At 37.9% G+C, this 27,093-nt stretch overlaps 1 protein-coding gene across 3 annotated transcripts in view; it reads right to left on the bottom strand.

Annotated features, from left to right (window-relative positions):
* Setx (Senataxin) overlaps positions 1–27,093 on the bottom strand; it is a 491,296-nt gene that overhangs the window by 130,890 nt on the left and 333,313 nt on the right. For all 3 annotated transcript variants that reach the window (XM_067147633.2, XM_067147634.2, XM_067147635.2), the window contains exons 12-13: positions 23,985–24,161; positions 18,933–19,078 (exon numbers count right to left, since the gene is read on the bottom strand). In XM_067147633.2, the coding sequence (XP_067003734.2) occupies positions 18,933–19,078; positions 23,985–24,161 (323 nt within the window). The remainder of the gene's footprint in view (positions 1–18,932; positions 19,079–23,984; positions 24,162–27,093) is intronic.

Here is a 27,093-nt window from a genome sequence, read left to right as displayed (position 1 = left end):
AGGCGATTAAAATCCCCGACCTGGCCGCGAATCAAACCCCGGCCCTCTGAACCGAAGGCCTCAAAGCTGACCATTCAGCCAATGAGTCGGACTAAAATCTAGTATTGCTGTCATTTCCTGACATCTGAGAGCCCATTAAGGTACTAATACAGCCATCCGAACACAGAGCCGATAGATCGGCACACTGAGTGTTTTAAGCAATACCACTCGAACCGATATCGGCTTGCTGAGCGTATAAGAGTTAAAGAACTCCTGTGGGACCAAATTCTGGCACATCGGCATCTCTGAGGGCAGTAAAAGTAGGTAAGTTAAATGTACAAACAATGATATTATTTATGCTCCACTACAAATGTCAATAACCTAATATAATTGCGCCGTACCCTGACAGCTCATGTGGAATAATAAATTATATTATTTGGCAAATCAAACAGTATTATAAATGTGGACTGCAGTCAGGCATTAGAAGAGTAACAGATTATACTTGAGACCGGAAGTCCAGGAGACAGAATGTCGCGGGACACTTGTGCGAAGTTTTCCCGTGACCGTGGGAAGCATCCAATTTTACCCAGAGTCAGTACAGCCAGCACGTGTAGAGATCGTTAGGCCACGAGGTGTGTTAAGCCAATTAGAGAGCGAGGGCGAGGCTATTTTGAATACTGGACCAGGCAGAGTTAAAATTTCAGGATGACCAACATTGTTCTACATGTGGCGTGTTCAACAAAAAAGAAGTGGTCAGTTCTGTTATTTGAGGCTTTTCCACAGCTCTGAGAGCTAGAAATATTCAGGAATAAATTACAAAAATTGTCTGAGCTGTAACCTGGTTATCATGAGTGCATCTGATATTCATTTCAGTGAATTACAAAGACATTGTGTGAAACAATAGCTCTGACTGGCTGAGCATTTAATTTCCGGGAATCCCCTAGCCATAACAGAGTCTGCTTTGTTACTTAAGCGCACCACTTGTTGGAGCATTCTTCTTTCTTTGCGTATGGTCGAGTATGAGCATCAGTGTGATACTTAAGTGTACGCAGGACGCATAATTGCTGCCACGTGGGCAGGAGTTTAACTATGTACGGTCGTACCGACCCAAGACTGTATTTCTTTTCTTGTGAACAGTGTTATGTAAACTGTGTGCAGTAATAACTAGCCAAGTGCGCTATGTCACAATGGAACAAGCTGTAATTTCCGCTGCAGACTGGTAATCGAGCGAGAGACGCTTATCCGTGTATTACCAGTGGGCTTGTCGCATATCGCGAGGGCAAATATTCATTTATAGGAAGGGGAGTTAAGGATTGAAATAACTTACCGAGGGAGATGTTCATTAAATTTCCAATGACATTGAAATCATTTTAAAAAAGCATAGGAAAACAACAGATAGGGAACCTGTCACCTGTGTGACTGCCCTAAACGCAGATCAGTATTGACCGATTGATTGAGAGACTTTTAATCGATCCGAGGGCTGCTCCTAGAGACAGTGTTTGGACCCCTAACATTTACTGTGGACTGTGAACGTGTTGTTGGTGTTACTTTATGACAGAGGGTTTGTTTGGTGCAACGTGCACAAACAGCAATGAAGAATTACTGACCAGAAATTTGTGTGATGCTGTTATACAGGAACTAGCTTCAAGAAGATGGCATCTTCTATAGAAGAGAAAAGATTGGATCCACGTGTTCAAACTCTGCTGATCATGAGTAACCTTTCATGACAGCGGGGATGTGACCCCCTGGAGATGCCCTGGGAGTTGCCAAGGTAAGACACATGTAATATTTTTAAATGGTATGCTTTGTGAATTACGATTAATACTAGTGAGGCTTAGATTAGGGATTTTCTCCAGTATAATTTCAGCCTGACAGCATGTGTTCATTTTATATTTGTGCTATTGTAAATACGGACAGGTCAGGGTTGCATGCTTTATTTTTCTTTCTTTTAGTTTATAATTAGCTAGATGGGATATTGAGGGAAATGATAGGTTTTATGTTGATTTTATTTGTGTGAATTATGCATGTTATTTAGCTTAAGGTTATTCCTGAGGGATTTTTTGATAGAGATAGAAGGATTAGATAGCTGAAATCATCAACATCCCGAGTTACAAACTTGCAGCATCGAGATTAAATTTTATTTAATTTATATAGAGAGATTAGCGACAGATAGGATGCTTGCTGCATGAATTACAGGTGCTGTGAGATGTGTGGGGCTGTATGTGCACCGCTGATTATAACAGCTTCTTTTAATATGGGTTGGAAACTGTTTTGAACAATGATTAGACAAGGAATCTAATCCTGATTTGTAATGGAGAGGCTGATGAAATTACAGGATATATATATGAGAATTTAATGCATGCTGAAATATATGTGAAGTCAATGATGTGGGCAGTGTTGCATTCCTGGAAATTTTATGAGAAATATGTGAAGCGAGAATAGGCCTGTGAATGTATTATGGATTATTATTGAGAATTACAGTTGCCGTGAAGTAAATGTCAGGCCAGAGATGCCGGCAATGTGTACGTTTTGAATGTGAGTCTCTCCGAGCAGTTGTTGAAATATTAGCTGGCTCTGAAGGTCAGTTTATCAGCCGAAGTTATACCATACTTGTCCAGCGACGGGCATTTTCCGTCATATAATCTTGTCAAAACAGTGACCGATTTCCAAGAGTAGTCTTGAGTTTTAATATTCTTTTCAGCTGATTGCTAAGCAGGAAATCTGGAGTTGACGAAGGGCGCTACCCTGCGATCCGATACAGTAAGACGAACAGGATTCTTGCCCGTTGTTTTCCTTGTGTTTATTGAATTATATTGTTTCTTTTACAAGATTGTGTATTTGTGTGATTTCATTGTGATTTTTGGTCTGTTGTCTTGTTGATTAATGGGGAACAGCCCGAGCACTGAGTTGATGATTAAGGTTAATCTAGTTCCGACTAGATCTTTGGTGAACCGTGTTTCACGTCGAGTCAGTGTAGTGTGCAAGTTTTACACCCACCTGATCCAGTGTAAATACTTTGATTATTTTAGCTTGTTTTGATTGTTGTAAATATAAAATAGGGAAATGCCACTAGTATTTTTTGTATTTCATATCGTCATGTCCCACTACATTCATATTTAGATCAGGTTTAGATGCGCTTATCGCAGCAACCTTCCTGAAATTAAACAAACCGTAAAATTGTGATACTTACGACGGTGTTACTCCACGTGAACAGGAACGTTGGACTATTACGTTGATTCATAATTAAACTTCTCAGTATTTAATTTTGTAATTAGAATTTTCATTTTCTCATTTTATTTGTTTTGCGCTGATAATGTTTGTTTTCCATATTTCCTTGGTTGAATTTCATTTCATTTCATTTCAATGCCAGTTCCAAGCCATTTTGTTATTTTTATTTTGTGAATTGTAGTATGGTTCGGGTTATTTTATGCAATAAACCTATCTTACCCCATATCAGTGTTTCTCATTCGAGATAAACCTCCATTATTCCTGTCATGATACTTAAAGATAAGTTTAAACTTAGACTTTTAGACTTACCTGCGACAACTTAACCCGCTCTCTACCCATCTGAGTTAGTCGGATGTTTAATTAGGAAATGGAGGCATCGTCCTAGAGGGTTCTTCCTACATTCCTCTGGAAGTCAAACCAATCTTCTTCCAACCCAGCTTTAAACTTGTCTCTTCAGTCTTCTGCAAACAGTATGTGGTACTTAATGAGGTTTGTAACTAATGGTGCAGTAGTTTTCACACTTGTAAGCATCAGGTTTCCTAGAAAAAGGGATAATCACATTCATTTTACAATTGAATGGCTCTCCGTCTTCTCATCACCAAGCCTACTGAACCCAGTCTTCAGGAGCATTCACTCTCCATCTATAGGGTTTGTTTCACCCATTTCATACAGACCTCGTTCAACATGTTGCTTCAAATCTTCCCTAACTGCCTTTTCCTTCAATTTATCTACATTCCATCTCTTTGTATTTCTTCTTTTCTTAATTTTCTTAAACTTTATCTGGTATTTCATTTTCTGGTCAGAGTCCATGTGTGCTCCAGGGAAGATCTTGCATTCCAACACCTGGTTTACAAATCCCTGTTCAACCTTAATAAAGTCTATCTGATATCTTCCAGTATATCTGGGTCTTGTCCACATCATTCTCTTGGCTTGACTACCCCTCCCTTTCACTCGTAGCAGTGTCTATTTTTTAACAATGACCACCACAATTCTTACTCTTATCCTCCATTGATGAAGTTTACAATTGAAAGTTCAGACTTACGTGACTTTTTCATGTGTATTCTGTCCGCATATACCTGCATGATCAGTCATTCTCCATGTGTTTCCTAAGCACATATCTAGATAATTAAAATTAAAATTTTGCCCGATCACATTAAATTTTGGCCTCGTACTTCGTACTTATCCCAGGCTAGGTATACGAAATTCGAAAATAAGTTTAGTTCAATTTCTGTCTGTCCGTCTATCTGAATATTTGTCTCAACATCATAGCATACCAGCTCTTAATAGAATTTCTTGACTTTCTATTTACGTTTAGAAAACCCTGAGAGTCCATCATAGCATACCAGCTCTTAATAGAATTTCTTGACTTTCTATTTACGTTTAGAAAACCCTGAGAGGCCTCTCAACTATGTATTAATTTATTAGTATACAGTAACATAGCAATATTAAGGGGATGAAAACGGGAAATGTCAAATTTCTGTGATAATACTAGCTGTATCAAAAAACAGTAAATTAAAAATATAATTTCAAATCTGTTATATTTCTATGTTTTTTAAAAATCTTACAAATAGTAATAACAGAGATATTTGTGATTATGACATTTTTCACAAACTTCCAAATATAACTCCAGATATTATATATTATATATTTAAAAAAAATCAATTCCTTTTGTCTATTTTATTTATTTACATAGTTTATGCCTTAAATCAATCCAGATACTCTACAGTCTTCACAATATTACTTGTATTGTTTTCTCAACTTCCTCTTCTCTTCCCAGAACTACTTCATTTTTGCTGACCTGGCCACCCTCTCTTCATCTGTAATGGTGTACTGTTTTCGTTAGACTGTTTTTAATTTTAGTCTTGTATCTCTACTTCTCAGAATCCTCTTCTCTTTTCTCTTTGCAATTTGTTTCATTCTTATATTCAGCTCTTCTAAATCATTCTGGACCTAAACAAACCAGTTGTTCTTGGTTTTACTTTTCCAAAAGAAACTGAATAATTGTTTCAGTAGTCTGGTCTCTGGTAGTCTTACTATGTGGCTGAAAAAGGCAATTTTCCTTTTTCACATTGTATCCACAATTTTCCCGATAGACTATTTCATTAGGCAGCAGTCTCCATTGTCCATTTACTTGATTTTTTTATTGATGATTGTCCTGATGATCCTTCTGTCTATGTTTTGGATTTTATCCGTTGTTGCTTTGGTAATCAACTTAAACCGAGTTTCACTTAAATTGCTTCAGGTTTAACTACTGAACCATGTTTGAATTTGGCTTTTATCAAGAGAGATTTCTTCTTATGTGGCGACCCCATCACCCAGTGGGAAACCACTGCAATTAGCCACCCGAGCATTAGCGGGAAAACCCTAGCTCATTGGGTTAGGAGGAAATGTCAACCCAGAACCCTTGAACATCTGGGGTTATCTTTCACCTTTCAAGATCACATCTAGAATTGTAAACCCTGACTTCGGTCAGAAATGTTTTGATCGGAAGATCAGACAATCAACCAAACTTGAAGAGTCTTCTAACTAATAAATCCCTTTTGTTTTATACAATTTTACCATATGAGCTTTAATAATGGAGATGTCATGAATTTAGATTTTTAGTACAACGTCCATCAATGAAAAACATCGTTGCTCTACAATATCCTAAGATGATAAAAAGAATCAACAATAACATTACAGTATTTATTTTTATTTCTCGTATGGCAAGTATACAAATGAAAAAGAAAGTTTACAATATATACAAGAACAAGAATGTTGGCAGTGTTCACATTTGCAAATCATTGTCCAGTTGCTGTAACCATTCTAAGAAGGGGGTTGTAGCACTGATGACATCTTGGGCTGGTCCATCATACTTCCTCAGAGGAGACCCCTCAATAATGTGCTGCACTGACTGAAAAGGGGCTCCGCAGTCACAGGCAGGGGATTCTAAGTCCCCACTTATGTAGCATGGCATTACATCTAGCAAGACCTGTTCTTAAACGGTTGAGTTTAGTCCATTGGTGACTCTTCAGGTGAAATCCTGGAAGTCCAGATGTGGGGTCTTGGATGCCTTGGTGTTTCACACATCCAGAGCTCCAGCTTTGATGCCATTTTTCCTGGATATTGAAGCCAGTTATGTCATGCCATATTATTGGGGTAGGGGATAGGTCAGTAAGGACCTCATGGATTGGGAGATTCTGTGGATGATCAGGATGGTGTAACTTTTTCCACTCGCGTATAGTTGCTTCCTGTCGTCTCAGTTCCAGAGGTGGTATGTTACTGATAGTATGTAGCCATGGGATTGGGACAGATTTTAGTGTGCCTGTTATGGTTTTCACACATTCGTTCAAATGGACATTGATCTTCCTAGTATGACCGCTATGTTGCCACACCGGGGCATAATATTCAGCCACTGGATAAACCATGGTGAGGGCAGTAGTGCGTAGTGAGGATGCATCAGGTCCCCATGTCATACCAGCTAGTTTCTTCATTATGTTGTTTCTTGACTTAAATTTCTGCTTGTATTTTCCAGGTGTTTTTTGTATGTTAAAGAACGGTCTAAGGTGATGCCAAGGTACTTGGGGTTGAAATTATGTTTAATTCTTTGTTGGCAGAATACAACGTTGAGCTTTTGGTGAGCTATTTGTTTACACAGATGGAATGAGTATACTTCTGTCTTAACCGGATTTGGGCAATGTCTCCACTTCGTGTCGTATGCATTCAAGGTTTCTAAGTGACTGGAGAGAATGTTTCCCCCCCACTTCTAATGTGAAGTTTGGACGGCGATGGCTAAGTCGCCAGCATAGCAGAATTTCTTGCTGATGGTGTCAGGCATGTCACTGGTGTACAGGTTGAAAAGTAGTGGGGCTAATACAGACCCTTGAGGTAGTCCATTTTTTACTGTAAGAGACTTGCTTGTCTTTTGCCCTTTGGTGATCTTGAAGTACCGATTTTTCAGCATGTTCTTCAGAAGGGCTGTAAGTTTTCGGCAGCGTGTATGTTTTTCAATTTTGAATAGTAGTCCATCCAGCCATACTGTGTCACATGCCGCTGCCAGGTCAACAAAACCGACGGTTGTCTTTAGCTTCTTCTGGAACCTTGCCTCAATATATGATGTTTATGTTAATACTTGTTCACAGCAGCTTCGTCTGATTCTGAAACCCGCTTGGTATGTTGGTGTTATGCGATTTATTATTTCCTTGATTTGGTTGAGGATGAGGTATTCCAACAATTTGTAGCAAACACTCAGTAGTGCAAGAGGATGGTAACTTGAGGGATCATCTGCTGGTCTTCATGGTTTGAGAATTGCCATGGTGTGAGCCACCTTGAACTCCAGGGGAAAGATTCCAGTCTCTAATACATCAATGAAGAAGTTCTTGAGCCATATTTTCCCATGCTTTCCTAGATATCTTATGAATTCAAGAAAAATACCATCTGAACCTGCTGCCTTCCTCATTTTTAGCATGTTGATGGCTTTCTCGATTTCTTCTTGGCTGAACGAATTAGCAAGAGTAGAGTCATTTTGGTGGGTATTGTCCAATTTCTTCACCTCCCTCTCAATGTATTTCTTCGTAGTGGGGTCTATTGGAATTTTGTCAGCTCTTGATTTGATATTTAGTGCCATTTCATTTAGTGTTATTCCTGGCTCCTCTTTGTGTATGTTTGAAGCAGCACCAAGTTTCCTAAGGAGGGTCCTTCCTTTTCTGCTGGAGTGAGTGAGGCTCAGCTGAGAAGTTAGATCTCTCCATTTCTCTTTTCTTCCTTTACTCAGATCTTCTAATATCCTTTTTTGCATTTCAGGATCACCAGTTTTCTGATAACTATCATATATTTTTTGGGTAGTTTTATCACAGCAAGGAATATACTGCTTCCTGAATCGCCGGGGGATGTTACAGTGACTGTTGTTAAATGAAATGTACTCTCCCTCTTTAGCTGTCTCTCATCACTGCCAGATGGCATTACTTGCATAACGTGATACATAAGTTTGGGGAAAGCTGGAATGTGCACAGAACTATATATTATTTGATTAGTATAAAATGGCATGGCAATATTACGTGGACCAGGACAGGAAACGTCAAATTTCTCCGTTGATATGATTGTAGCTGTATAGGAAAACTGTGCATAATATAATTTCCTATATTTTATGTTTCATGCTCTTTTACGGAAAGAGCAGTTATGGTATAATGGAAACATCTGTGAACAGATACCTAACTTTAAAGCATTCGTAAATGCCAATTAAGCTATGATCATCTCCAATAAGCCTCAGTAACTATGCTCCACAGCCAGTCGCACAAGACAGGAAGGCAGGAAATTATACATACAGTAGAACCCCTATTTAACATTTTACAGGGACCTGATAATTTTAACCTTAAATGGGAGTTTACCTCAAATCAAGATATCAGTAGAAAGCACACATTTTATAGAGACCTTTGCCTGTATTAACATAAATTGTACTATCATACATTATTTAGACAGTGACAGCAAGGAAACAACAAGGTATCTACCCTATACACTGTACTGTAGTTACAACTTTGTACAGTTTGTGCTGAAGATTACTCCTGTGTTAAACTGCCCCTGCTATCTAAACAACAGACCTGTATTGCATTATAACTAGCTTTGGCTCAGACTGTTCTTTGAAAATAAAGAAATTTAACCTAACCTAACCCCATGGCAGTACAGCCCTTGAAGGGCCTTGGCCTACCAAACGACCACTGCTCAGCTTGCAGTTTACAAGGTATCATGTGGTCAGCAGGACGAATCTCTTCGGCCATTATTCTTGGCTTTCTAGACCATGGCCGCTATCTCACCATCAGGTAGCGCCTCAATTCTAATTTCGTAGGCTGAGTGGACCGCGAATCAGCTCTCACACCCAGGTAAAAATTCCTGACCTGGCTGGGAATCGAACCCGAGGCCTCCGTGTAAGAGACAGGCAAGCTACCCCTACACCACAGATCCAGCTAAATAAATTTAATCAAATAAATAAATGCTTGGTTATGCCCTAACAAAATTTTTCTTTGCACTACTATCATCAGATGACAGACCTATGCTATTTGCTGAACCCAACTGAATAACTGCTGAAGGCACATGCATAAGGAAATGTGGTTGCTAGATGACGATCATTATCTCATGCATGCATCTTTATTGTACACTGTTACGCCTGCAAGCCTCTGTGAATTAACTAAGTGCTTCCATAATCTTCAATCTGTAACCAGCTCTGTAGCTTCTTTTACACTGACCGTCTCTTAGTTGGTTAAGAAATTGTTTCCAATGTTCTTAAGGAATATGTTCGCTATTATTCCTGATAATGGTGAGCCTGTGGTTAACCCTTACTTTTGACCGATTTTTGTCTGTGAATGCAAAACAGCTTTGGTTTAAGGTTCTTCTCATAACATAATACAGGATTTTCCATAAAAGTTGGGAAAGATACCAAACTCGCACGAAAACACATTAAAATCGGCATGAAACAGCAATTGGCTTGTTTAAACATTTTCGTGGATGTTTTTCAAGCGGCGGCATGCTCATTAGCATGTATTTTCTAATTCCAATGGTCTGAAAACGCATATTCAGTTTCATTCTTAAAAATTGTAATACCATCATCCAGAGGCCTGTGGCAAACATTTCCATTTTCTTACCTCAAATGGCATCACCTAACCTAGGTTTATTGCGCACGTATTATGAAAACATAATATTTCAAGCTCCCTGTAGAATAATGATAACCTTTTCACTACCTTACATGGGAACAGCCTTTCTGAAATTTTACAAGATGTGGAAGTACATAACCTAACCTCTGAAATTATTTATGCACACTGCTGTATCTTGAGAGGGAGCAGTATCATATTCTTATTTTATTTCAGTACCTAGTAATAAAATTAAGCAATCGTTTACTTCAGCCTTTATTTCTAAGGAGTTTATAACTGCTGTCATTGCACTTAATTGCAACAGCATGTTCTCCCGATGTTTGTTTACACTAGTATCCAGCTCCATGGCTAAATGGTTAGCATGCTGGTCTTTGGTCACAGGGGTCCCGGGTTCAATTCCCGGCAGGATCAGAAATTTTAACCATCATTGGTTAATTTAGCTGGCAAGGGTCCCGGGTTCGATTCCCGACAGGATCAGAAATTTTAACCATCATTGGTTAATTTCGCTGGCAAGGGGACGGGGTATGTATATCGTTTTCATCACCACTTCATCATCATCATCGACGCGCAAGGCACCTACGGGTGTCAAATCAAAAGACCTGCACTTGGCAAGTCGAACATGTCCTCGGACACTCCCGACACTAAAAGCCATATGCCATTTTTTTAATACCTGGCTCGCTCGATCGACACGCTCGTGCATAGCGAGCAATCGACACAGAAGATGATCGAGTACATTCAATATAAATGCTGGAGTAGTGTGTATGAATATTCATAACAGACAAAAACTGATACGCCCGAATTTGCTCGTAATACGGGATGAATCAGTAAAATGTTTCTCACTGTAACCGAAGAATATTGCACATATTAATATAGGAATTTTCGACACTGACATTAAAATGGGGGTTTTCTTCTACTGTACTACAGCGGCCACACTCCAATGTGTATCCGAGTCCGACATCTCACTTTAGCTTTTTTTCTTTCATAATGGCGCCCGGTAATGATGACTAGTGTTTTATCCTCTGCGTAAATTAACCGTAAAATGTGACGAAAAGTGCGGAAAATGTCGAAGATTAGTGAAAAATGGAATATTGTGTGATTCATGTGATTTGATGGTGGCATTATAAGTGCAGAAATTGCCCTAGAGACGTAAAAACTAATGAAAATGTTGACAGGATTTGTGAGCAGTGTGTTCAGAATGTTGTAGTTGGCGACGGTGTTGACGATGAAGCACCGAAAACAATCGATGAGGAATACAAAAGTGCATTAGAAATTATAAACATTCTACAAAAGGACAATGAGGCTCTTAAAGTTGAAAATCAAGAATTAAAAGAAAGACTGCGACCGCTAGAATTTGGGACTGACCATTCCCCAGTACCAGTAACAAACTCTAGCACATGGTGTCAAGTAGTTCATGGATGGCCGGCTAAGAAGAAATCTACAACTGAATTTCCGGAAATAAACATCAGGTTTTCTGCTCTAAATAATTTAATTCTGGAAGAAAGTGGTCGCGAGCGTGAAACCAAATCATCGCGATCCGCTGCTGTTGCCGTGCCGAGGTTAAAATTTAGGCCTAGATTTCAGATTCAAGACCCAGTTAGGCCTAAATCAGCAAAGGTAGCTGTGTTTGGTGATAGCCAAGGAAGGGGAATTGCGGGAGTGATAAACGACGAGAATATAGCAGCAACCGGAGAAATATATCCAGGAGCTTCTATCAGCAGTGTCCTGGAAAACGTAGAAGAAGCAACTAGGAACTTCGGGAGTGGCGATGCAGTGCTTATCATCGGTGGGACGAACGACGTAGCTCACGATGACGCCAAGAATGTAAGATCACAACTTAAACATACACTAGGGAAGCTGACCCACACTAACGTCTTTGTAGTGAACGTGCCCCACAGGTATGATTTGAGTAGACTCTCGTGTGTGAACATTGAAGTGGACAAGGTCAATACAGATATTGTTAAAATTTGTAAATATTTTTGGAATACTCAGGTTATTGAATGCAGCAGTTTTGAGAGATACTGTTATACAATACATGGCCTCCATCTAAACAATTCAGGTAAACGAAAGATAGCAAATATTGTTCTACATTTTATTAATCTTAAGAAATGTACTGTAAAACAGGTAACTCCCTTGAGTCATAATACTGACCAGGAAAACTAGTAGAAAGAGCCAGCTGTACTTCAAGCTGGCTCAGTCAACTAGAAAATGAAACTCAGGAAAGTAAGGAATTTCAAGTTTCCCAATTGCAACAGTCAAGTTTTAGGGAGGAAAGGGGTCTGAGATTGCTCTTGGTAAACTGTCAAAGTGTAGTAAATAAACAATTAAAATTCGGTACATTGATGGAATCTTATGAGACTGATGTGGTGATAGGAGTGGAATCGTGGTTGAGAGAAGGGGTGGGTAATAGAGAAGTATTTTCAGAAGGGTACACAGTCTATCGTAGAGACCGAGGAAATAAAAAGGGAGGGAGGGTGTTTATTCTGATGAAGGAAGCTTATTCTTCACATGAATGGTTTACCGATGAAAGGGATGAAATATTAGGGATAAAATTAGTTTGTGATAATATGAAGGAGGGAATGGTTTAGAAAATGTCCCCCCAAAATAAAGATTGGCCGAAAAATCAAAACAAATTGCCTGGGTTTTGCTGACGATTTAGCATTACTAGCAGTGGACATAAAAGAAGCAAAAACCCAGATATCAGAACTTCAAAACATTGCAAATAAAATTGGCCTCAAAATATCATTTGAAAAAACAGAAATTATGCCCCAAAAACCAACACAGCTAAAAGAAGTCACCATAAATGGTAATAAAATCAAAATAGTAACTCAGTTTAAATATCTTGGAGAAGTAATAACACATAACTTAAATGAAAAAATCTCAATCCAAGTAAGAACAAATAGATTAGCTAAAGCACAAAAATTAACATGGGATATCTACAAAAAGAAATGTCTATCAATAAATTCAAAAATAAAACACTACAACACAGTTATAAAACCGGAAGCTACATATGCAGCAGAAACACTCTTTTACCTGAATAAACAATCAAAGACTGACAGACTTCAGAAAATTGAAAGGAGGATTGGAAGAACCTGTATCAACAAAAAATATCAGAAAGATGGACAGTGGCGGTTAATACCTAACAAAGTCGTGTACAAAGAGCTAGAACCCATTACAGATACTATGCGTAAGAGGAGACTGGGATTCTTTGGACATATCATGAGGATGCAGGACTCAAGACTTCTGAAACAACTAGTACAACACAATCTCGTCTCAAAAAATACCACAACAGGATGTAAATGGATCAGAGAAGTAAGAGAGGATCTGAAGGAAATAGGCCTTACAACAGAAGACACCAAAAATAAGATAAAATTGAATACAAAACTCAAGAATACAAACCTCCGCTTTACCCTTACACAAAACAAACCAACAACACGCACATTTTCAACTGAGGAAAGGGCACGAAGATCGGAGCGTCTGAAGAAGTACTGGGAGGACCGCAAAGCCCGAACAATCCCTTCAAAGAGACCTGAACGACGGACTGACTAAAGTGATCCTATGTGGTCATAAAAGAAGAAGAAGAAGAAGAAGGAGGTGGGAATTATAGGAACATACAGGCCTGGAAGAGAGGAAAGACACATGGAAATATTTGAGAAAATAATAGATTATACTCATAAAAATAATAATGATATGGTAATAATAATCTGGGGAGATCTAAATTTGCCTGAAGTTGAATGGAATGGAGCTGCAAGTGAAGCCCATGAACAGAAACTGGCAAATAAGTTAATTTGGGAGGGAGGATTTACACAAGTAGTACAAGAACCGACTCATCTCAATAACTTACTAGATGTATTCTTGGTTAAACCATGGGAAATTGTTGATAAAACTGAGATAATTGAAGGAATAGGAGACCATAAGGCTGTAATCATGGATGTAGGATTCGTACCAAAAAGGCTTAATAAGAGGGTTACACAAGACAAGAAATTGTACAGAAAAACTAAAGTTGATGAATTTGGGACTTACCTTAAATCACAATTCAGTTGTTGGATAAGTGAAGGGAGTAATGTGGATACACTTTGGGATAAATTTAAAGGAATCATTTGGGAAGGAGAGAAGAGATTTGTACCTGTTAAGAAGGGTAAAATGACCTCAGACCCTGTTTATTATACAAGGGAAATAAGAAAATTAAAAAGAAAATGTAGAATAGTAAACAGGAAAATCAAAGAGGGTAAGGAGAGTAGAGAAACTAGAAAACAGCTATTGAGGAAACTGAATAGAGTGAAAAAGGAAGCAAAAGAGAATTATATGAATGGCATACATCAAGAAGGTAATGACCACAAAGGGAAATGGAAAAGGTTGTATTCATATATCAGGAATCGAAAAGGAAAAGGAATCCAAATTCCTACAATGGTGGGAGAAGGGGGTGAACACTATTTAACAGGTACTGAAAAAGCAAACCTATTTAGTAGCGAATTCAGAGATTCAGTAGATGATTGTCTGGAAACCGAAACAGAAGATAGAGAGGGAGAGACACAGAGGGAAACAGGAAGCTTCTCATTCACAAATGAAGATATTTTCAGAGAAATCCAACTGCTTCAGCAAGGAAAAGCAGTGGGAAGTGATCAAATTACTGGGGAGGTATTAAAGACAATGGGGTGGTACATAGTGCCTTATTTAAAATTTCTCTGTGACTATGTCATAAATAATAGTGTAATACCAAAGGAATGGAAGGAATCTATAATAATACCAATTTTTAAAGGAAAGGGTGATAAAAGGAAACCAGTGAACTACAGACCAATCAGCCTGACCAGTATAGTTTGTAAAATACTGGAGAGTTTAAGATCAAAGTACATCAGAGGGATATGTGATGATAAAAATTGGTTCATGAGGAGCCAGTATGGATTTAGAAAGAAATTTTCTTGTGAGGCACAACTGGTGGGATTTCAGCAGGACATATCAGATCAGTTGGATTCAGGAGGCCAGTTAGATTGCATAGCCATAGATCTTTCCAAAGCCTTTGATAGAGTGGATCATGGAATATTATTAAAGAAATTGGAGGGAATAGGATTGGACGTAAGGGTTACACGTTGGATAAAACCTTTTCTAAATTCAAGGGTTCAGAAAGTCAAAGTAGGAAATAATGTATCGCAGGAAGAGAAAGTTTGGAACGGAATTGCACACGGTAGTATAATCGGTCCGTTATTTTTCTTAATATACGTTAATGATTTAGGGAACAATATAACATCAAAAATAAGATTGTATTCAGATGACATAATTGTATATAGGGAAATAAATAACATTGAGGATTGTTCAAAATTACAAAGGGACCTTGAAAGTATCCAACAATGGGTTGAAGAAAATAATATGAAGATTAATGGAGGCAAATCAACTGTTACAACTTTTACAAACAGGAGCTTTAAAACTGAATTTGAATATACTCTGGATGAGGTAGTTGTCCCAAAAGATGGCAAGAGCAAATACTTAGGTGTGAGATTTGAAAGTAATTTGCACTGGAAGGGTCATGTTGATGACATTGTTGGGAAAGCATACAGATGGTTACATGTCATAATGAGGCTACTTAAAGGATGCAATAAAGAATTAAAAGAAAGAAAGTTTACTTAAGTATCGTTCGTCCATTATTGGAATATGCAAACAGTGTTTGGGATCCTCACCAAGAACACCTAATAAAAGAAATAGATAGTGTGCAGAGGAAAGCAGCAAGATTTGTAACAGGGGATTTTAGGAGAAAGAGTAGCGTATCAGAAATGTTAAAAGGAACTTGGGTGGGAAACTTTAAGTAAGAGAAGGGAGAAAACTAGACTTATAGGATTATATAGAGCCTATACAAGAGAAGAAGCAAGGGGAGATATCTTTGAGAGGCTTCAGTTGGAAAATAATTATATCGGCAGGACAGACCACAAATATAAAATTGAAAGGAATTTTAGCAGAAGCGATTGGGGTAAATTTTTATTCATTGGGAAGGGTGTGAAGGAATGGAACAGTTTACCAGGCGTAATGTTTGATCCTTTTCCAAAATCTGTACAGATATTCAAGAAGAGAATAAACAGCAACAGAGAAAATAAATGAAGTGTTAGAGGGCATTCGACCAGTGCAGGTTATTGTAAATAAAAAATGTGTGTGTGAATAAATTAATTCCATCCCCTGGTCTAAGGAGTTTGGACAGCCAAAGTAAGGGACTGCCTGTAGGGGTAAAGTACAGTGGGGACTTCGAGGGCCCTGGGGCCACTATGGTAGCTGTGAAGGCCCTTCAGGAACTCTGAAGTGGTGGCAAAAGGGGCTCTGGTTAAGACGCAGCAGGTCATTATGCTACTTAGGTTCCAGAATGGGTAATAAAATAAAAAAAATGTTTAAATTAAAAAAAAGAAGAAGAAGAAGAAAGTAAGTAAATGCAATGTAAAGTTTAACCACTTGACGTACTTTGACGGATCTCTCCGTCCTGGCTCTCGACTGCACTCCGGTACAAAGACGGATCTCTCCGTCCGCGCGTAGTGTTTATTTCCGGACCCGCTCCAAGCCGCTTTCCTTTGTGAAAGGATTTGATATTAGTGAGGTAACCTCTTGACAGATGGAATCACTGTTTTATTCCATTAATGTATTCGATAAACACGCCTGTGCAGTTATTCCGCGGAAAGAAAAACCAGTATCTTAGCAACCTCATCCTAAGCGAAATCATGAGTGACGAAGCGATTATATGGTAATTTTTAGAAGAGAATGACATTGATATAAAAATAAGCGACAAATAATTTAGTGGATATGGAAAGTAGTGAAAGTAGTTCGTGTGATAGAAACTTTAGCGCTGGTAGGGGTGAACAAAGTGCTGTTTTGCCGTCAAATATGTCACTGAATTTTAGGCCTACAACTGATGCCGCACCAGCGGCTTCTAATCATGTTTTACGCGATAGGGAATGGAACTGGGAGCACGTAAGTAATACTCCAGAGTATCATTCATGCATCGCAACTGGTGAAATAGTGTTTTCCAAAGGCACCTAGGACAATGCCCGAACGAACTACAAGTTGTAAACGAATTTCTAACAGCAGGCTTTCCGGAAACATCTAACAATGAAGTAAATGCTTATGCAAGTAAATGTCTTGTATCGACTGCCGAGGATATAAATAGGGTAATGTCATCTGGAAAGGAACACTGGTTTCCTGTATCTGTGGATGAAATGAAGGCCAGATTACCTTGAAGTGATAATGTATGATGGAAAAAAGGCGTTCATACCCAATCTTGTTGTAGACTAGAACTGTGGAAAGGGTGTTGTTGATTCGCATGACCAGGGACTCACATCATTCCCCGTGATGAGGAAGTATGTAAAAGGATACAAAAAATATACTTCTACATGCTAGACATGACACTTCTGAATTCCAACATCATTCATCCCCTCCTCAACCCTGAAAAGAAGCAAATAGGCTTTACCACCTTCCAGATCAATTTGGCCGAACAGCAGTTGGCAAGTGTGACCTTGCCTGACTATCCAAAATAAGGCATCCAAGCCCGGGGGATAAAAGACTGAGACTTAAAGAGATGCACTGGGGACACTTTCCGACCAAAATGCCCTCAACAACGAAGAACGTTATCCCATCACGGAGATGCAAAGTATGTGTGACACGGGGTCTGAGGAAGGAATCTTCATTTGAATGCCACCGGTGCAAGGAGGCGATGCACGAATGTGACTGTTTTGTGATTACCATATTCATAAAGACTTCACAAAATACATCTGACAGTAGTTTGGATATTTCCTCTCATTACGTTGCTGTAAAGCATGCTTTTTCAGTGTCGGTGATAATATCATGTAAAGTAATGAAAATAAATGGTACACCAAGGCATAAATAAATTCAGTTAAATGGTATGTGAATGGGTTAATCTTATACCAGCTGTATAGTATCATTTGAAGTAATTCCACATACTGTATATCAGTTGACTGTATTTGTAAGTAGTACAGGAGATATAAGTAGAATTTTGTAAACAATATAAATTTATTAAGGATGAGCTAAGTGTTCAATAGAAAAAATTGTTAGCGTAAATTGTATAATATTGTATTATAGGAAAATTTTCTTCTCTTGTTAATTTAATATTTAGTGCTCGACAATAATGTATTTTAGTGTACCATTTGCCACCGAGGTAGACACCTTCTTTGCAAATAAAGAGATTTTGATTTGATTTTGATAAGAATTTCATAATGTTCCGTAGTGAACTGAGTTCACAATTAAATTGAAATAAGCATTTTAATGGTTCAACCTTTTCAATACAAGTAGAATTAGAAACGTAATGTTATATTCCTAGTTGATTACAAGCGGTACCATTTTGACCACTATTCCGGGTCATCATCAGCCGATCACTTAAAACATATAAAAACAATGCACAGGAAACCGATAAGTGAAATATAAATCTTTCAATTTATTTGTGATCTCACTTTAGTCCTAATTGCCTGCGTTCTAAATTCTTCTTCTGCCTCAAAATCACCCTTAGCAAGCTAATGACCTCTCTTTTCATAAGTTTCTAATGTTGCATAAACAGAACGAATAGAAATGTTTGAGAATTGTAACATTCCCTTAACGCTAAATGTGGGTTTTGCCCTATTGTGAATTATGTTAAATCGAATATAAAATGAATTGCTTGCTTTTGCGGAATAATTTTCGGGACTTGAAATTTCTTCCGTTAATTGAGGGTTTACGCTAAATCGAGGTCACGCAAAATCAGGGTTATACTGTATGTAGTTGTAAGAAACTGCTGCCATTTGTTTTGCCCAACAAAATGTAATCTAAAACTAAGCAAATGAGAAAATAAACAGCAGCACATAAGCATGCAAAAACATCCGAATGCTGTATAAATATACAATTTTAAAAAACAGTAGGCATTAACTATAACATAGAGATGTAATCATTTAAAAGCTAATTGCTTTGTATCTGTCGATATAGACACGCAGAACTTCCTGTTTTATGTGGAATGTAAACTTCCACATGGGTTGGCCATGATCTGAATGGTAACCCCTTTAGTAAGAGATGAATGATAATATAATTTGGCTATCACCTCCCTCATATGCGAGCAAAAATTTAAATGACAAAATGAATCATAATTCAAATTACCTCAATTTCAACACTCTCCATGGTTTCACCTTCAAATCTGGCTTGCTTCATATCACGTTTCGTAAGTTCCTGAAGTGATATTTCACGGACATTGTGTCGCATTGCAGCCATACGACCCACTCGAACCATCCTGAACCGTTCCTCCTCTGTAAAGATAAGTGCAAAATTCACATGACAAACACTAGTGAACATATCGTCCCCACTCCGGGAAACTAGCGAAAGTGACAAACTAGGGAATCTGTAGTCCTCAAGTTTTGGTCTATATTTTATTATTTATATAATGTCTACCCTCTGACAAAGTCTCACATCTGCAGCTCGTTCTGTATGGCTAACACATAAAACCAATCATTAAATATAAAAATTCATTTGACATGAGTAATCACAACTTCTTTCAGCTCTCCTAACCTTTTGACAATTTGCAGATTCGTTAGTTTGCCAGAGTAGGGATGATATCTTATGAATTCTGTCAACAAATGAACAATTATATTCTACTCCCAATGGGATAAAAATAAACATATATATACACGACAATTTTCTATGCACTCCTAGAGCTATACTCTATTGCTACTAGAAAACCAATGCCTTGAGGACAGTCTGATATTTATAAAATAAATAAAATCTTACAACAAAGAGATCTTTGAAGTGTCCTAGATATTGTTCAATATGAATAAGATGATGTGTATAAGAATAAAGAACATAAGAAACACATAAAACTGTGGTTTCCAATCTTAATACATACAGTATGAGACCATTATTTTAAATGAAAAGAAGTATAATGGCAACAATAAAAAAAGAAAACCACATGCATGCACACAAAAAGACATCATGAAGATAAACCTTTCAAATCTTGCTTTCAGCAGAAGTACTGAATGAACAGTTAAAGTGCAGCACTTCAGTCCATATTTAACAATAGCATGCGATGTAGGCAGCTCAGATTCTATGGACACTGTGACCTTTCTACCTATCTGGGTGGATACTCGATGGCAAGATTGTAGAAGTCATAACAGGAACACTGCTATATCTCAATTAGGTAATGAGAAACGTACTGAGAGCTACCCATGTTAACTAGAGCTCATGAGCAGAATAGAAAGAGCAAGGTGTAAATATTAAAGACCACAGCTGGTGTGTATGAATGAACAAAACGAAGTGACAAGCTAAATTTAAATCAGCCCACAATATATTTAGCGGGATAAGCAAACAGATGAATTTGAATAATAACAATAATAATAATAATCCAAAATGAATTATTAACTAGGAAGAAACATTCAATACTATTTTGAAGGAAAATATTGGTTTTAGTAAACTCATTTTTTAACTAATCTGTGTCTACTTTCAGGATGTATCATATATTGGCAGTTTAAATGATTTGAATTTGAAGAATAGATTTATTACAGTAATTATTAAATTAATGTCATATGGTCCACCTTTTTCAATACTATATTATGCAATATTATTAAATTACGTTACTAAACTAGGGACTAGTTTCGGCCTAGGCTGGCCATCTTCAGCCTTAATGTAATACATCTAACAGTTAAGTAGATAAATTTCATAATTCGTCCGTACTGAACCAAGATTACAATTTATTAAAATTCGTATCCACCTTATTCAATACATTAAAATGTTGTTAAGATGAAATTACAACATATATTTTATCAGAACTAGTTTCAACGCCTTATTTTGCGTCATCATCAGCTGAAATACATTCTAGGAAATATTTGGCAAACATATCAGTTTATGTGACATAGATAATATATATTTGGCAAACATATAAGTTTATGTGACGTAGATACACTTCTATGTTTGCCAAATATTTCCTAGAATGTTTTGCAGCTGATGATGACGCAAAATAAGGCACTGAAATTAGTTCTGATAAAATATATGTTGTAATTTCATCTTAACAACATTTTAATGTATTGAATAAGGTGGATACGAATTTTAGTAAATTGTAATACATCTAACAACTAAACAAATATAAGAACACACAATTGACATGAAAACTAATGGTCAAAACACACAATTGGATGGAGTTATGCATCAATAGACTAAGCGCCATTTGACGAAAATTGAGATTTTAGCACTATCTTGTAGAGAAAATCTTGAACTACTTATAATAAATTCTCCACTGTCTTACAAGAAGGCACTAGTTGTCAGTAAACTGAAAACCTAAGTGACATATCGGGAATCAGTTGAACTGTAAATTGCATCAGTAGACTATGAGACGTTCAATTTTGCATCATTAGACCAAGCGCCTCATTCCTCACATTGCGTCGTGGACGACAGCGAGTCTCTCAAAGTGCATTGGCACTGCCGGTGGTTGCGAGTAGCCTACGCAGTGGTTTTCATGGTATGCACTAGCCACGTTTTTGATAGTGATAAGTTTTTGATGTGGTGATACATTGAGTGGGTTATCAATTGGCGAAGTTCAGCGATGTATCAAGTATTTCCGAAAGTAACGAGAAGGACAATGCTACTAATGCAGCTTGCTAAAATGGTTACGTCGGAGAATCATTCCCTAGAAGAACATTCTAACATTAGTATCAAAATGAGATTGTTCTACGGTACCTAATACGGCAAGTATTCTTTCTTGAATAAAATTACTGTGTCCACCTATTCAATACAATTATATTTTGTAGTGATTAAAAGTCTACATGAAATTTAAACACTAGTTAGGGACATGTTTCACCCTAGTTTTGGGCATCTTCAGCCTAATACTAATCTTAAGGTCAAGCCTTAAATCTATTAACATTGCAACTTTACTAAACTTAAAATTAATATCAAATACTAAATACAATGGTCTTATGCTTATTACATATTTACATAGTTTACATAATGTACATTAACTAAATGCCAGCATTTGTGAAAAAGGAAGCAATAAAACATTTTATTTTACAATGACTAGAAAACGTTTGAGACGTCTGGATGAAAGTTTATGCAAATGTGTACGTATTGGCTAGAGATTGATTATAGCGTGAATTAGAGTATCTCCAACTGTTTGACTAGAGATTGATCACATCGTGAATTGGGGCTTCTCCAATTTTATGGATGAACATTAGGTTGAAAGTTTTACAATCCCCGGACAATATTTGGCATGTACTGCTCACCACATCTCCATACATGTTGACATCCATCACGCTGTGTCAGGGGAAATCTGGACTCGTCTGTGAACAACAAAGGTCTCCATTGGCGAAGATGCCAGTTGACGTGGGTACGGGCAAGCAGAAGGTGAGCTATGTGATGTTGCTGCATTAAACGGGGCACTCGAACAGAACGTCTGGGTCGTAAGGACACTCCTTTTAACCTGTTCCTTACTATCTGGTCAGACACCGTGACTCCAGTGGTATTCCTGAAGTCCTGTTGCAGTCCTCTGGCAGTTGCTGAACGACGCCACAATGTACAAACCGTCAGATATCTGTCATCCTGTGGGGCTATCATGCGTTCACGACCTTGTTCAACCCTCCTTGTGAACTGGCCTGTCTCACTGAAGCGATTCCACAAGCGGTGAATAACTGACGGAGAGACAATGAGATCCACAGCAACACGACAAAAAGTCCATCCTTCCTGAATCAAAGTGATGTCTCATGGGATTTGCTGGTTGACGTACAACGTGCCCAAATAACCGCAGTAGTCTGTGTACCTCACAACGATACACAGACGCACCGTCATTCACTTTCTTTTGAGGGGTCACCTGACAGTTTAATGCATGGCTATGCCTACAGATGGAGTATAACTTTGATTTGACATACCCTGGGTAGCTAAGGTCTCAAGCTACGCTGTACGACCACTGGAACCCCATCCACCAAATTAACGTTTACATACCAGACGTTACACAACATGTTCCCCTAACTTTTAGAACTGTGCATTTGAAAATCGATGAACTATAAAAATTATACTTTTTATGTTGTCAAAATAAGGACATGATATTGTGATTTTCTTTAATTAAAAAATGCCTAGTTTATAAATGTCACTAGGCCTATAAAAACATGACATGTAATTAAGCACTACGACGTTGCTGGTTTTATTTAAATGATTTTGGTAACCTTCGGAAGTTATGTTTTTGCACGCTCACATCAAGGGTTTGAGTTCATGAATATTTTACTATTACAGGTGTTATTGTTTCTTTAATTATATAGTTTTATATGAGGAATGTGTATAAGTGTTGGGGTTGTTTGCGTGTTCATTCAGTGTTGTGAAAACTCAGTGGAGAGCCTCTTGAAAACTGCACACCGGTATGTTTGTAAATATTTTTATGTTCTGGAGGGGGATGGGTTACAGCATACAACCGATTTTCTACACCAGCCGCCACTGGAACTGTGTATATCATTTCTAAAGCTGAAAGGAATGTATTAAAAGGTGTGAAAACCATGAGAGAACAAATAGCACTAAAAGGTGTGAAAACATTCTTGGCTTGCTCCCCGAAGGTGCATCTTATCCTGTGGAGTTCAAAAATTCAAGGCCCTCTTCCGTAATCACACAACTGTGGCAACGGATCTTACCCAAGTTGCAAATTCCCCACCCAGAAAGGATAAAAAAAACATTTTCAGGGCTAGGAAAAACATGATCGTAATAAGTGGTAATAGCGCAAATTCACGACGTGATATATGAAGTATTTTTACATAGATTTAATACGATGAGGATGTGTACTTCGAACTTACAACATGCTAAGCGGAAAGATGCGTTAATGAGGAACACACTAACAAGATTTCACAGTATATACTTTAGTCATTTCCTATTCCCGATGGAACAATACACCACATAAAATCCCGAACTTAATAAAATTACTTTATGCTTTATAATTTGTGAACAAGGCCGAAAATAATTTTGCAGTACATGGGTAATCAAATGTTATAGAACTTTGTTCCCATCAATAAAAAACTAGAAAATCTTAAATAAAAGAGATATACAGAGAGTTCTCCAAAATTAATATCATTCTACCTTCAGCAAAAAACATAATCTACAAAATTAATCTGAATATGGATTGGCACACACTACACCCCACAATGGCTACAATTCTAAATAAGAAAACCACTACAAAAAGAAAAAAGCCATCCTTACTAGGAAAAGTCTGACGAACACTCAGAAGACGGGTCACCAGTTCATCAACAGCTGCATTCGACGGAGCACATAATAAGATACGGGGACGACTTCCTCTTCTATAGTTCTTCACGTAATTCTGATCACCATACAGAATTTGTACAATGATGTTTACTATCACTGTAGATTTACCCGTTCCTGAAAGAAGAAAGAAAGAAACATAAAATCTGACAATAAAATAAACTATAATAAACCCATGGAGGAGTCATGTGTGGCTGCTGAAATGTTGTCTCTTATTAATGTTCTATTCAGTTTTTCTCGTCAAGTCATTAGGCATAAAAAAAGTTTCCATTTAAGAGCATCTTAGATTCATTTGGAAGAAAAGACTGAATGTGAAGTCACAAGCCAATAAAATATGTTTACCATTACAGAATGGTTAGTATTAAAACAGCACAAAAATGGTTCAGGAGATTTAGTGAAGAAAATTCTAACCTAGCAGACAATCTCGTTCCGGACAATTTTCCCTTGGAGAAAATGAGATTTTGCTCATATTCTAATGCCATCTCCTCACAGAAGATTGGTGACTAACTCTCCTATTTATAATTTATTTGTATGGCACAGGATCGTAAAAGGTGATGTCTGCGGAGGAAGAAGAAATGAGAACTAATGTGTGTGTTTTATTTAATTATTGGACACTAGTTTGATAGCTTCTTCTTCTTCTTCTTCATGTGCCATGTCCTTGCAGAACATTGGTGATCAGTAGCATGATCTGTTGTTTGTTCATAGCTGTTCTGAACAGAGTAAGCTTTGTCACCCCAAACCACTGGCTCAAGCTGCCGAGCCATGATGTCCTACTTCTCCCCGGACCGCGTTTTCCATTAATTTTCCCTTGGAGTATTACTTGCAGAAGGTGGTATTTACAGTTCCGCATCATATGACCAAAGTATTCTAGCTTCCTTCTCTTGATGGTAGTGAGAATTTCTGCTTCTTTGTTCATACGGTGAAAAACGTCTATACTGGTCATTTTAGCTGTCTTATTCCTCGCTCTCGTAAACTGCCACTAGAAAAGTAGGAGGTCCACTGCTGGTCCACGTTTGCGTGTTGCTTATTGCTGGCTTTGAGAGAATGGGGGGGGGGGGACGACGACTTGTTTTTGATTAGCTGTGGTGTGGAGGGGATGCGAGAGAGTGGGGACGTGATCCGCTGTTGTGCTGTTCTCCCAAGATAGGTCTTGAAAATTCGTAAAGTAGGTTTTATTCTCGATGGATTAATTCAGATTGTGATTAAAATTGGCTTGTTTATCCAACAATATGGAACATTTCCATGATATTGAGCAGAGGTCCCATTTCCATAATTTCAGTAATTTGCAAGTCCTTGTCTATATCGGAAAACTTGTGATTGGATTCATGCATATGTATTCCCATGGCAGAATGCTTATTATGTTTGACTGCATTAATATGTTCGATGTATTTAGTGTTAAGCTTCCCTCTACCTGATATAGCTTGCTAAACAAGACTGGTACTGTAATCTATAAGTACCTGATTCACCAAACATGTCACATTTATTCACGGTCCCTGGACCGTGGAAGTGAGATAGATTCAATCAATCAATCAATCACTACCGATCTGCATTTAGGGCAGTCACCCAGGTGGCAGATTCCCTATCTGTTGTTCTCCTAGCCTCTTCTTAAATGAGCGCAAAGAAATTGGACAATTATTGAATATTTCCCTTGGTAAGTTATTCCAATCCCTAACTCCCCTTCCTATAAATGAATATTTGCCCCAATTTGTCCTCTTGAATTCCAACTTTATCTTCATATTGTGTTCTTTCCTACTTTTAAAGACACCACTCAAACTTATTCGTCTACTGATGTCCTCCCCCGCCATCTTTCCTCTGACAGCTCGGAACATACCATTTAATCGAGCAGCTCGTCTCCTTTCTCCCAAATCTTCCCAGCCCAAAATTTGCAACATTTTTGTAACGCTACTCTTTTGTCGGAAATCACCCAGAACAAATCGAGCTGCTTTTCTTTGGATTTTTTCCAGTTCTTGAATCAAGTAATCCTGGTGAGGGTCCCATACACTGGAACCATACTCTAGCTGGGGTCTTACCAGAGACTTATATGCCCTCTCCTTACATCCTTACTACAACCCCTAAATACCCTCATAACCATGTGCAGAGATCTGTACCCTTTATTAACAATCATATTTATGTGATTACCCCAATGAAGGTCTTTTCTTATATTAACACCTAGGTACTCCCCAAAAGGAACTTTTACCCCATTAACCCAGTAATTAAAACTCAGAGGACTTTTCCTATTTGTGAAACTCACAACCTGACTTTTAACCCCGTTTATCATCATACCATTGTCCACCGTCCATCTCACAACACTATTGAGGTCACCCTGCAGCCGCTCACAATCCTGTAACTTATTTATTACTCTGTACAGAATAACATCATCTGCAAACAGCCTTATCTCTGATTCCACTTCTTTACACATATCATTAATGTATACAGTATAAGAAAACATAAAGGTCCAATAATACTGCCTTGAGGAATTCCCCTCTTAATTATTACAAGGTCAGATAAAGCTTCGCCTACTCTAATTCTCTGAGTATAGCCATCCATTCAGTCACTTTTTTCTAGTCCAATTGCACTCATTTTTGCCAGGAGTCTTCCATGATCTACCCTATCAAATGCCTTAAGTAGGTCAATCGCAATACAGTCTATTTGGCCTCCTAAATCCAGGATATGTGCTATATCTTGCTGAAATCCTACAAGCTGAGCTTCAGTCGAATAACCTTTCCTAAACCCAAACTGCCTTCTGTCAAATCAGTTATTAATTTTGCAAACATGTCTAATATAATCAGAAAGAATGCTTTCCCAAAGCTTACATACAATGCATGTCAAACTGACTGGCCTGTAATTTTCAGCTTTATGTCTATCACTCTTTCCTTTATACACAGGGGCTACTATAGCAACTCTCCATTCATTTGGTATAGCTCCTTCAACCTAACAATAATCAAATAAGTATTTCAGATATGGTACTATATCCCAACCCATTGCCTTTAGTATATCCCCAGAAATCTTATCAATTCCAGCTGCTTTTCAAGTTTTGTATCTTACTGTA

Source organism: Anabrus simplex, chromosome 5, assembly GCF_040414725.1.
Source record: "Anabrus simplex isolate iqAnaSimp1 chromosome 5, ASM4041472v1, whole genome shotgun sequence".
In the NCBI taxonomy this organism is placed as follows: domain Eukaryota; kingdom Metazoa; phylum Arthropoda; class Insecta; order Orthoptera; family Tettigoniidae; genus Anabrus; species Anabrus simplex.
The sequence above is the reverse complement of the archived record's forward strand: the minus strand, read 5'-3'. Positions and strand labels throughout refer to the sequence as shown.